Genomic DNA, 13,315 nt, shown 5'->3' with positions numbered 1-13,315 from the left:
GACGCACGGACGGACGACGGACGACGGACACCGCGCGATCACAAAAGCTCACCTTGTCACTTTGTGACAGGTGAGCTAAAAAAGAGAGAAATAACAGAAAAATCTGAGGTCTAACTGGATTTAGAACGCATACCACGTCAAACTATGCATTTCAGGCCGTACCATTTCATTTCAAACCAGTTTTTTTACTCAAAACCAACTTTTTTAAATTTAACTCAAAACTCACTATTTTTAAACTCAAAACTCACTTTTTTAACTCGAAACTCACTACTCAAAAAATAGAAATCCTCATTAGTGATATAGGGTCATCATAACCCTCTTGTTTACAAAATGATGTCCCCCTTTTAACACTGCAATTTAAAATTTTTGTTTAAGTCTGTGTATGTAAGCTGGCTTATCAGTACTTGCTAATGGGAATGGATTGAAACTTCACACACATGACATCTTTAAGATATGTAAGTGCTTTTTTGCATTGTTTTAAAGAAAAGAAAGTAATATTCAAATCACTGAACTTAAAACGCAAATATCAGTTAAAAAACAATAATTACCGGTATGTTGTTAGTACCAGGTAGATAAATGGTTTATAGCGGTGGAAGAACAATTCCCTCAATAATAGTTTGTACTGTTTTTCAAAGAATTTGTTTAATTTTTCAAGGTTTCTTTTTAAGAGTTTTACTTCAGTTTAGACCACAATTACTGTATGTGCTTGTGAACATGTAGAAAATATTATAAGTCTTCTTATAAAACAATGCATTAGATAAGGGGTTTCACATTCTTAGTACATTTTCATATGTTTTTATTGAAAAGGAGAAAATCTGGGTGAATTCGCCAATTTCACAATAGATACACTACTTATCTGGCAGATGTGAAATAAGTACATGCACTTGTTAAAGGACGTGGCTTGAAGAAGCTGCATAAAATTTTTGGGTATTTGATCTTTTCAAGGAAAAGTAAGTTTTCTAATACCACTTGCATTTGGTCTCAATTAAATGTTCATTAACATTAAGTCACTGTTAAATTTTCATTGGAAGGTAGGTGAATTTTCTTACGGGTGGTGATCAAATATTCATGCATTAAGGTTTTCATTGGACAGTTACATATTTTGTGTGTTTTTGTTTAACATAACACTGACATGAAAATGTGTCATTTGATGATTTTCCAGCCTTTCTGGTACTAGAGGAAGAATCCAGGTTCCACCTTCATGCATGGTACAAGAGGAAAACACCAGGTGCCCCTCCATGCATGGTACTAGAGAAAGACCTCAGGTGCCCCTCCATGCATGGTACCAGAGGAAGACCCCAGGTGCCCCTCCATGCATGGTATTAAAGGAAGACCCCAGGTGCCCCACCATGGATCAAAAACTGTTAAATTCAAGTATTTTTCATGCATTTGGCTTAACATTCTGTACTCAGACAGATGAAAAACAAAAGTGTATTATTGTTGGAATCTTTCAACCAGAGAATAGATAAATCATAAAATCATGTATCTGGTCAGTCTTATTTCTGCAGATAGGATAGCCATGCAGTGGTTTCCTAGACTATAGTTAGGTGAGGCATTACCACTGATCATATCAATCTGCACCTTGTCTGAATAAACAGCTTTTGATTAACTAATGTCCATTAAACGGTCATAAAATTACATGCATGGATTAGGGGAAAGCAGAGAAATTCTCTGATCTGGGCAAAAAGTACAAACTGTCTTATTCAGCTGTATCAATGTAAGATAAACTGTTACCTGTTTAACCCTTAGCCTGCTAAATTTCTGAAATGGACTGGTCCATCATTCAATTTGGGCAGTACCATTTATTATTCAAAGGGGAGTTCACTGAAAATTTATTGACTGAATAGCGAACAGTGCAGACCATGTGCAGGCTGATCTTGGTCTGCACTGGACGCAAATGCAGAATAACTCGCCGCCAGCAGGCTAAAGGTTAATTCAGCTGTCTTTATTCAACATAATCTGTTTTTACCTATTTGATTCAGCTGTCTCAATGTAACAGAAACTGGTACACTTACCAATCTAATTCAGCTGTCTTGATGTAACATGAACTGCTACAATTATCTGTTTAGTTACGTTATCTCAATTTAATACAAGAACACCGCCTTGCGGGTGCTGACGCTCATCTGATTTTTTTTGTGTAATAGAAATATTGTCCTACCCATGATTTTCTAAGTCTAAAAAGGGCCATCATTCTTGCAAAAAGCAGGACAGAGTTATGTTTCTTGATGTACAGTGTCCACTTATGATGGTGAAAAACTGTTGCAAGTTTTAAAGCAATAGCTTTGATAGTTTATGAGAAAAGTTGACTTAAACATAATACTCAACCAAGAAAATGATTTTCTAAGTCCAGAAGGGGAAATAATTATTGCAAAAAGCAGGATGGAGTTATGTTGCTTGCTGTACAGGGTCAGCTTATGATGGTGAACAAGTGTTGCAAGTTTCAAAGCAATAGCTTTGATAGTTTAAGAGAATAAGTTGACCTAAACATAACACTTAACCAAGAAATCTGATATTTTCGAAGTCCAAAAAGGGCCATAAATCTTGCAAAAAGCAGGACGGAGTTATGTTTCTTGCTGTACAGGGTCAGCTTATGATGGTGAACAAGTGTTGCAAGTTTTAAAGCAATAGCTTTGATAGTTTAGGATAAAAGCTGACCTAAACATAAAACTTAACCAAGAAAACTGATTTTCTAAGTCCAAAAGGGGCAATAAATCTTGCAAAAAGCAAGATGGTGTTATGTTTCTTGATGTACAGGTCTGCTTAGATGGTGAACAAGTATTCCAAGTTTCAAAGCAATAGCTTTGATAGTTTAGAGAAAAGTTGACCTAAACATAAAACTAACCAAGAAATCTGATATTTTCTAAGTACAAAAGGGCCATAAATCTTGCAAAAAGCAAGATGGAGTTATGTTTCTTGCTATACAGGGTCAGCTTATGATGGTGAACAAGTATGCTTTGATAGTTTAGGAGAAAAGCTGACCTAAACATAAAACTTAACCAGGCAACGCCGACGCAGACGCCGACGCCGACAACCGCTCAAGTGATGACAATAACTCATCATTTTTTTTTTCAAAAAATCAGATGAGCTAATAAACTGTTATAATTATCCACCTATTTGGTCATCTCAATGTACCATGAGCTGTCTCACTTACCCGTCTAATTCAGCTGTCTCGATGTAACATAAACTGTTTGGTTCACTGGTAGATAACAGTAGTAAATCAGCCTGAAAAAATACAAACACAATATAGACAATGTGTTAATATACCTAATAACAGGTACTTGCTAAAACTTGTTAAGTGGTTCACAACATGTATATGTACTCACTATACTATAATTTTATAGGTGTTACATACCAAACAAGAAACTATGTATGGTACCTTAAAAATCCTGGTTTTATATAGTAATTACATCTGCTCATTGCTGGTGATTATCAATGAAACTTATTCTGCAAGAAATTTAAACTCTTCGTCATCATATAAATCTGCTACACATTATGTCTAAGGCCTAAAAAAAAAATTTCTTTGTTTCCGGTAACATGCTCAAAAAAATTAGGGTAGGTAGGTCGGAAAATATTTTTTTTTGACATTTTTTTTTATTAAGGGAGACTTTTCGGAAATTATTTTTTTGTCAAAAAATGATTAAAAATAAGGGGGTTATGCCTTTAGAGCATCAGTAAATTGATTTCTAACATCACTGGCCATGTTTAAAGCATAAAAAGTGCAGTTTTGCATCTTTTTGTTAAAAAGTTGAAAAAAATATTCTCTAAGGCCATAAAAACATTTAGGGTCGGGCCAAAAATTTAGGGTTGGTCGGGATACCGGAAACAAACAATTTTTTTTTTTTACGCCTAATTTAAGCTCTGGGACCATAAACTTCAAAAATTATGGGCATACCAAACATTCTTTTCTGCAAGTACATTAAGACATCATCGACTTTTTTAATATACTTAAATTTATTTATTAATTTATTTATTTGGGTTTTACGGCACACCAACACAGTATAGGTTATATGGCGCCAAACAGGACTACAAATTTTGGTTTCACATCTCATTTACATCGAAATAAAAACACGAGGTATGGAATCAAAATTTGCATACCTGCTGGAATCACAGAGTTACAGCAAAACCAAGTGTTAAGACCCTATTAGTCGCCTCTTACGATCATGCAAGGGTAAGGCAGTGGTTCCAATTCTTTTCATACATAGATCGTCCCAGAACCACATGGGGCTTAATATACTTAAAAGATATAAACATAAATCAGATCGTTAAAGAACAAATAATAAACGTACAGCTACAAAGTGATTATTCTCCATTTTTATGATGTCGCCAACCACCACCTTTTGCCAAACTTCTTCCACCATTTTACCATCTCGTAAAACCATTGCCTTTCTGTTGTTGACTATGTCATCACTTCTATGCCGTCTCTAGAGCATATATAAAACATGGTTAATATCACTCTACAGTAATAATTCAATGTTTAGTCAGGGAAAAATATTGTATTCATTAAAATTTGAAATGACAGGAAAAAAGAAGACAAGAGGGCCATGATGGCCCTATATCGCTCACCAGTTATCATTGCACTTGAGGACAAGAAGGTCCTCAGAAAAAATATCTAAATCCAAAGGACAGGAACAACAAAGGGAAGAAATTTAACCGAAAAGAAAAAAAATCTTACAAGGTACAGATATGTCAAAACACACCTAAAAATTCGAAGTACCATCCATGTTGTACCACACGAAAGTGGTCTCGGTTTTTCTCTACGGCCAATAATAAACAAGAGGACCATGATGGTCCTGAATCGCTCACCTATCTCCACATGACCCAGTGTTCAACTGAGTATGACATCGTTATTTCTATTATTTGACATAGTGACCTAGTTTTTGAGCACATGTGACCTAGATATCAAGATAAAAATTCTGACCAATTTTCATGAAGATCCATTGAAAAATATGGCCTCTAGAGAGGTCACAAGGTTTTTCTATTATTTGACCTAATGACCATATTTTTTTTGAAGGCACGTGACCCACTTTTAAACCTGACCTAGATATCATCAAGGTGAACATTCTCACCAATTTTCATAAAGATCTTGTGAAAAATATGGCCTCTAGAGAGGTCACAAGGTTTTTCTATTTTTCGACCTACTGACCTAGTTTTTGACCGCACATGACCCAGTTACGAACCTGACCTAGATATCATGAAGCTGAACATTCTCACCAATTTTCATGAAGATCCATTGAGAAATATGGCCTCTAGAGAGGTCACAAGGTTTTTTCTATTTTTAGACCTACTGACCTAGTTTTTGACCGCACGTGACCCAGTTTCAAATCTGACTTAGATATCATCAAGATGAACATTCTGACCAACATTCATGAAGATCTCATGAAAAATATGGCCTCTAGAGAGGTCACAAGGTTTTTCTATTTTTAGATCTACTGACCTAGTTTTTAACCCCACGTGACCCAGTTTCGAACTTGACCTAGATATCTTCAAGGTAAACATTCTGACCAATTTTCATGAAGATCCATTGAAAAATATCGCCTCTAGAGAGGTCACAAGGTTTTCCTATTTTTAGACCTACGACCTAGTTTTTGACCGCACATGACCCAGTTTCGAACTTGACCTAGATATCATCAAGGTGAACATTCTGACCAATTTTCATGAAGATCCAATGAGAAATATGGCCACTAGAGAGGTCACAAGTTTTTCTATTTTTTAGATCTACTGACCTAGTTTTTGACCCCACATGACCCAGTTTCGAACTTGACCTAGATATCATCAAGGTGAACATTCCGACCAATATTCATGAAGATCTCATGAAAAATATGGCCTCTAGAGAGGTCACAAGGTTTTTCTATTTTTAGATCTACTGACCTAGTTTTTAACCCCACGTGACCCAGTTTCGAACTTGACCTAAATATCATCAAGATGAACATTCTGACCAATTTTCATGAAAATGCATTGAGAAATATGGCCTCTAAGAGGTCACAAGGTTTTTCTATTTTTAGACCTAATGACCTAGTTTTTGACCCTACGTGACCCAGTTTTCGAACTTGACCTAGATATCATCAAGATAAACATTCTGACCAATTTTCATGAAGATCTCATGAAAAATATGGCCTCTAGAGAGGTCACAAGGTTTTTCTATTTTTAGACCTACTGACCTAGTTTTTGACCCCACGTGACCCAGTTTCGAACTTGACCTAGATATCATCAAGGTGAACATTCTGACCAATTTTCATAAAGATCTTGTGAAATATATGGCCTCTAGAGAGGTCACAAGGTTTTTCTATTTTTAGACCTACTGACCTAGTTTTGATGGCAGTGACCCAGTTTCGAACTTGACCTAGATATCATCAAGATGAACATTCTGACCAACTTTCATAAAGATCCCATGAAAAATGTGACCTCTAGAGTGGTCACAAGAAAAAAGTTTACGGACGCACGGACAGACGATGGACGACGGACACCGCGCGATCACAAAAGCTCACCTTGTCTCTTTGTGACAGGTGAGCTAAAAAGTTATTAAAAATAAGCTATTTTTAGTATCGTAAAAGGGAAGTAATTAAAAAAAAATATCGTAAGTGAACAAAAGAAGGATCTGCCAAATAAATCTGTTGACATAAATGAAATTTCAGATCAGTATCTTCACTAGTTACCCATTTTAATTTGAAATAAAGGGAGGTAATTTGACATAAAATCAGTCCATAGTTATCTACCCTGATTGTCTCAGTCAAACTAATAATAATAATGAAATTTCAAATAAGTCCTATAAGTACTTACTGATGTTAATCCATTTTGATTACAATCAGGGGAGGTAATCAGATATAAAATAACTCTGGAACCTACGATTGGATCTGATTTGTCATGGAATCCAAGATTTATTGTTGTTGAAGACATTTTGGAAGTTTGTATCAAATAAAACCATAAATGAAGTCTCTATATGGCTGCAAAAGCCAAAATAGCCAATTTTGGACCTTTCAGGGGCCGTAACTCTGGAACCCATGAAGGTATCTGGCCAGTTCAAGAAAGGAACCAAGATCTTGTGGTGATACAAGTTGTGTGCATGTTTGGTTAAAACCAAATCAAAAATAAAGCTGCTATTGTGCAGACAAGGTCAAAATAGCTAATTTTGGCCCTTTCAGGGGCCATAACTCTGGAACCCATACAGGATCTGGCCGATTCAAGAAAGCAATCGAGATCTTATGGTTACACAAGTTTTTTGCAAGTTTGATTAAATTCAAATTGTAAATGAAGCTGCTATTGTGCAGACAAGGTCAAAATAGCTAATTCTGGCCCTTTCAGGGGCCATAACTCTGGAACCCGTAATTGAATCTCGCCAGTTCAATAAAGGAAACAAGATCTTATGGTGATACAAGTTGTGTGCAAGTTTGGTTAAAATCAAATCATAAATGAAGCTGCTATTGTGCAGACAAGGTCAAAATAGCTAATTCTGGCCCTTTCAGGGGCCATAACTCTGGAACCCATAACGGAATCTCGCCAGTTCAAGAAAGGAACCAAGATCTTATGGTGATACAACTTGTGTGCCAGTTTGGTAAAAATCAAATCATAAATAAAGAAGCTATTGTGCAGACAAGGTCAAAACAGCTAATTTTGGCCCTTTCAGGGGCCATAACTCTATAACCCATAATGGGATCTGGCCAGTTCAAGAAAGGAACCGTGATCTTATGGTGATACAAGTTGTGTGTAAGTTTGGTTAAAATAGAATCATAAATGAAACCACTATCTTGCAGACAAGAAATTGTTGACGCACCGACTGACTGACAACAGACGACGGACGAAGGGTGATCACAAAAGCTCACCTTGTCACTAAGTGACAGGTGAGCTAAAAACAATATCTTTTACATAAAATTATATGAAAGAACAGTATTTCAGTTACGTAATGGCAGCCAGTTAACCTAGCAAGTGTTCCTGGATTCTGTACCAGTGTTAACTTGTTCCTTGCAATCAGACATGGAGGACAAATGATTTAAAAGACATTGCCTTCTATAAAATGTCAATGAGAACCTACAGCTCGCCTTGGGATCCAATTTACGACCACACAATCTGTAGTTCTACACTCTACTGATCTATGTGAGCTAAATACATGCAGTGAGGACAATACTTTCGTGAAACCATTAATATTTGTGGTGTACTAATTTTCTTAAGTTTTGTGCAAAATAAAATTCAAATGATGAATATTAAGTAAAATTTTCATTCATTTTTGTTTAAAATTTGTTTGTTTTTTGTTTTTGGATTTAATGCTATTTTTCAACAGTTTTCAGTTATGTAACAATGGGCAATTAACCTAACCAGTGTTCCTGGATTCTGTACCAGTACAAACCCGAATTTTGCTATAAACTCACAACTTCCCCACATGAATCAGAGGTGGAGGAGGAATGATTTCAAACACAATCTCTTCCATCAAACTGCCACGAAGAACATTATGCCCCGCCCTGGGACAGAACCCACGACCCTGCGATCGATAGATCAGTGCTCTTCCTACTGATCTAAGCAGGCAGGCTCCACAAAGTCATAAATCACAAAATTTTGTTCCAACAAAATAAAACTATTTTGCAGTATTATGTATCTTTAGTGTAAAAGTTTTGTTGCGATAGCTATGATAAACTAAATTGCCAACCTGATAATCAAATGTAAAAATATTTACTCTGTTTCTGGATAATTTTCATCATATAGTCCAAATATCAATTATACTATTTCTTTTCACTATTTTTACTATTATTGTAAATTCGCCAAAATTCAAACTTAAAAAGAACGACAACATTTATAATTCACACTTTATTTCAAAGAAACTCTCACCAAAACAAACCTAGCAAACAACAAAACAACTTTTTAACCCTTACCATGGAAAATTTCTAAAATGAACTTGACCATCTTTCAATTTGGACTGTACCATTAACTGTTTAAAGGGGTGCTTACCAAAAAGATACTGAATGGTGAACAGTGTAGATCTTGATCAGACTGCATAGATATACAGGCAGATCATGATCTACACTGGTCATAAAGGCAATGGTGTCCAGCATGATAAGGGTTAAAAAGTTAAAAACCAACATTAGAAATATAACCATACACTGGAATTATGTTTGTATTAAAACTTACATAGTCGTCGAGAGCATCTTTAAAAGCAGAGAAACTGGCCACCGCAACCAGAGGGATGAACGTTGTAAGAGGGGTCAGGGAGGATATAGCCGGAATAAGCTGCGAGATAGATTATAATATTCTACATCAATCTGAATACCCCTCCCTCATGGTTACATTTCGAGGGTTGATTGTGACACTATGGTAACTAAACATTATAAATGAAGCAAGCAGGAGATATAATAGTGTATGACCAACCCTCGCTTTTTACTTGGTGAAATAAAATCAGAGTCATGCTTAAGGTAATGTGATAACAGAACAGTTTAGATGCATAGTGTTTTTTTTAGTTATAATGGCTTTTTCTAAATAATAAACAATCTATGTAAATCTGAGTCAGTTGAAGTCTAAATCTCTAAACTAATCTATTATCAGCTATGGCAGAGATATATCTAAAGTAATTTAGCACAGTTTCACATCATATGCCAAGAAATATGGCATATGGCATGACACTGTACTGTGTGACAGTACTATATACAATGTAGTATGGCACTTAGTCTTGTAATGTGACATCATACCACATTTATTGCCAAAACATAAAGCAATAACACATTCTCTGTGAATTTTTTGTAATATGGCATGGTACTATGTCATGATGATTTAATACATGAGTAATATGACAACATATCACATTCAGTGCCAGTACATAGTGCATATGTAATGTAATGTGGCACGATATTAAACTATAGGATAAGAAGAGTATTTTGTAGATATTCAGTGGCTGGTTACAAGAAAGCAAGTCTACAATTAGCTGAAAAACTAAGGAAAGCCAGAAATAATTAGAACAACACATATAAAATGTGACACGCCACAGTAAAAGGTACCATCTGCTTATATGACATCATGATATAACAAAACACTTTAAATCTCAAACATCAAAATGCAATCTTGAGACAATAAACCTTTATAAAAAGAATCCTATCTTAATTTTCATTCAAAAGGCACCTTTTACTGTGACAAGTTATTATAAAGCAACAAATGTGTTAACCAAGTAAAACATTTATCAGGATGGTTAATGCGTTGAATCCAAAATAATAAATAGCAAAGAGTTATCTGCCTTCTTTGTGTATAAATCTATATGCCAAATGCCTCATTTTTTCTCTAAACCCTTGATCACATAAGAAACAGAAAAAGGGTGAAAAGAATTTATGAGTTCAGCAAAGAAAAACCAAAGAAAAAGTAAGCAAAACATTTTAGAACGGCACCCTGCTAAATTTCTATAATGAACTTGTCCATCTCTCAATTTGGACAGTACCATTAAGTGTTAATAGGGGTGCTTACAAAAAAGATACTGACTGAATGGCAAAGAGTTCAGATCATGATCAGACTGCACGGATATGCTGGCTGATCATGATCTACACTGGTCGCAAAGGCAGAATCAGTCGTGCCCAGCATGATAAGGGTTAAAGCACTATGACTTTCATTTTCCTAAACGTCTTTAGAAAAACATGAACTATCTATAAAATAAAGAATAAATCCAAGACAAAATGGAACTATGATCTAAGAATAAGTTGCAGTAAATGAATCAAACCACACTGCAAAAGAAATATTTTAAAATTTAATATTGCTATACTAAGACAAAGTGCTCTAGGTAACTAAGACAAGTGCTCTGAAATAAATTCAACAAAAGACATGTGGTGGCAAGGGAAATAACCATAAATTTGTTCTGATTTTGCCCAATTGCTTTAGAAGTTTTTTGACCATTTAAATGGTGCCCAGCTGCCAATAATTACATTTTTGGAAACTTGTTATTTTCTCCTTTTTCTTTGCGCCATTAAGCAAACATTTTGCTGAAAGTCACATTAATTTAATATCCAGCTAGAAGAGCTTTCTCCGATCATGTGATAAAATATCAACCCAGCATTTGTGTAGAATAACCACAAAAATGCAAACCTGCTAACAAATATCTTTCTTTTAAGTTATAAAGGAGTAAGGTAAACTTGAAGTTTGTTTGTTTTGGGTAAAGCACCCTTTTCAACCCTATTTAAGGTATGTCACTGCAGGCAGTTAACATACCGTATAACGGGTATTTTTTACCTGCTGCTATTTTTTACTATTTTTTATGACCATATCAGATTCGTAAAAATTGGCCTCAAATAAATTCGCTACATAAAGTCAAATAAACTGTTAAACCTTGTAATTTCGTAAATTTTAAAATCGTATAAAATACAATCATGTGTTTTTACCCCAAATCCGTAAACTTTTACAGCAGTAAAAATTACCCGTTATACGGTAACTAGTGTCCGCTTATTCTGTACCATTATTGCCCTGTTCTCAGCAAATCACTGCCAACTTCTCTACCCAAATCTTCTATCAAATCATTACGAAGAACATTTCCCTCACCTGGGGATCAAACTTTATTTAATACCAGTTTGAACAATTTTCCATTCAACCTTCGATTTGTCATCACAGAACAAAACTATTGCAAAATCGGAAAGTCCAGTTTTATGGTAATTAACAAGAACTGTCCGTAAGACAGCCAAGCTCGACTATTCGAAATATTGTCACAGAAGCAGGAAAATATTACCCAAAAAGGTTAAATATCAAAAGAGTTTTAAGTTCAAAAGGGGGCATAATTTGACCAAAATGCATATCAGTTATGGGACTTGCTGCTATCAACTAGTTTTATAACCCCGAAGGCACATGTGAAGTTTCAATTCAATATCTGCATTAGTTTTTGAGATAGAAACTCGCATGTAAAACTTTAACCAGAATTTTCAAAGTCCAAAAGGGGGCATAATTTGCTCAAAATACATGCCAGAGTTATGGGACTTGACCCAGTGAGGTTGGTAATTGATCTAGAAAAAGAAAAAATAAGTTTCAAATCTGTATGCCTTTTAGAAATAGCTGTATGTACTTGCACGCAAAACTTTAACCAGAATTTTCTAAGTCCAAAAGGGGGCATAATTTGGCCAAAATGAAGGTCAGAGTTATGGGACTTGCTGCTATCAACTAGTTTTATAACCCTGAAGACACATGTGAAGTTTCAAATCAATATCTGCATTAGTTTTGGATATAGTAACTTGCATGTAAAACTTTAACCAAAATTTTCTAAGTCCAAAAGGGGGCATAATTTGCTCAAAATACATGTCAGAGTAATGGGACTTGACCCAGAGAGGTTGGTAATTGACCTAGAAATAGAACAAGAGGGCCAAGATGGCCCTAGGTCGCTCACCTAAGAAACACTCCATAACAGTGTAAAACATGTTTGACCTAGTGATTTCATGGAAACAAATATTCTGACCAATTTTCATTAAGATTGCACCAAAAAATTGGTCTCTTGCGATAAAACAAGCATTTTCTTAGACATGACCTAGTTTTTGACCCTAGATGACCCATGTTCAAACTCGACCTAGATTTTATCAAGGCAATCATTCTGACCAAAATTCATGAAGATCAACTGAAAAAATACAGCCTCTATCACATACAGAAAGTTTTTTTCTTTGATTGACCAGTGACCTAGTTTTTGACCTCAGATGACCCATATTCAAATCGACCTAAATTTATTAAGGCAATAAATCCTGACCAAATTTCATAAAATCAATTGAAAAAACAGTCTCTATCGCATACAAAGTTTTTTCTTTATTTGACCAAGTGACCTAGTTTTTGACCTCAGATGACCCATATTCAAATCGACCTAAATTTCATCAAGGCAATCATCTGACCAAATTTCATGAAATCAATTGAAAAAACATCTCTATGCATACACAAGTTTTTCTTCGATTTGACCTAGTGACCTAGTTTTTGACCCAGATAACCCATATTCGAACTGGGCCTAGATTTCATCAAGGTATCATTCTGACTAAATTTCATGAAGATCAATTGAAAAATACAGCCTCTATTGCATACACAATGTTTTTCTTGATTTGACCTAGTGACCTAGTTTTTACCCCAGATGACCCATTTTCGAACTCGGCCTAATTTCATCAAGGTAATCATTCTGACAAAATTCATGAAGATCATGAAAAATACAGCCTCTATCGCATACACAAGGTTTTTCGTGATTTGACCTAGTGACCTAGTTTTTAACCCAGATGACCCATTTTCGAACTTGGTCTAGATTTCATCAAGTAATCATCTGACCAAAATTCATGAAGATCAATTGAAAAATACGCCTCTATCGCATACACAAGGTTTTTTTTGATATGACCTAGTGACCTAGTTT

At 35.2% G+C, this 13,315-nt stretch overlaps 1 protein-coding gene across 8 annotated transcripts in view; it reads right to left on the bottom strand.

The window, feature by feature from the left end:
- LOC123522895 (phospholipid-transporting ATPase ID-like) overlaps positions 1 to 13,315 on the bottom strand; it is a 104,491-nt gene that overhangs the window by 39,187 nt on the left and 51,989 nt on the right. For 7 of the 8 annotated variants that reach the window (XM_045300390.2, XM_045300393.2, XM_045300392.2 and 4 more), the window contains 2 exons: positions 4,287 to 4,421; positions 3,152 to 3,222 (listed from right to left, as the gene is read on the bottom strand). In XM_045300390.2, coding sequence (XP_045156325.1) covers positions 3,152 to 3,222; positions 4,287 to 4,421 — 206 coding nt within the window. Of the gene's footprint in view, positions 1 to 3,151; positions 3,223 to 4,286; positions 4,422 to 9,114; positions 9,214 to 13,315 lie in introns of all 8 variants that reach the window. The other variant, XM_053549529.1, reaches the window with a different exon arrangement.

This window comes from Mercenaria mercenaria, chromosome 8, assembly GCF_021730395.1.
Source record: "Mercenaria mercenaria strain notata chromosome 8, MADL_Memer_1, whole genome shotgun sequence".
NCBI lineage: Eukaryota > Metazoa > Mollusca > Bivalvia > Venerida > Veneridae > Mercenaria > Mercenaria mercenaria.
Note: the sequence above shows the minus strand (reverse complement) of the source record. Positions and strands in the feature narration are given on the sequence as shown.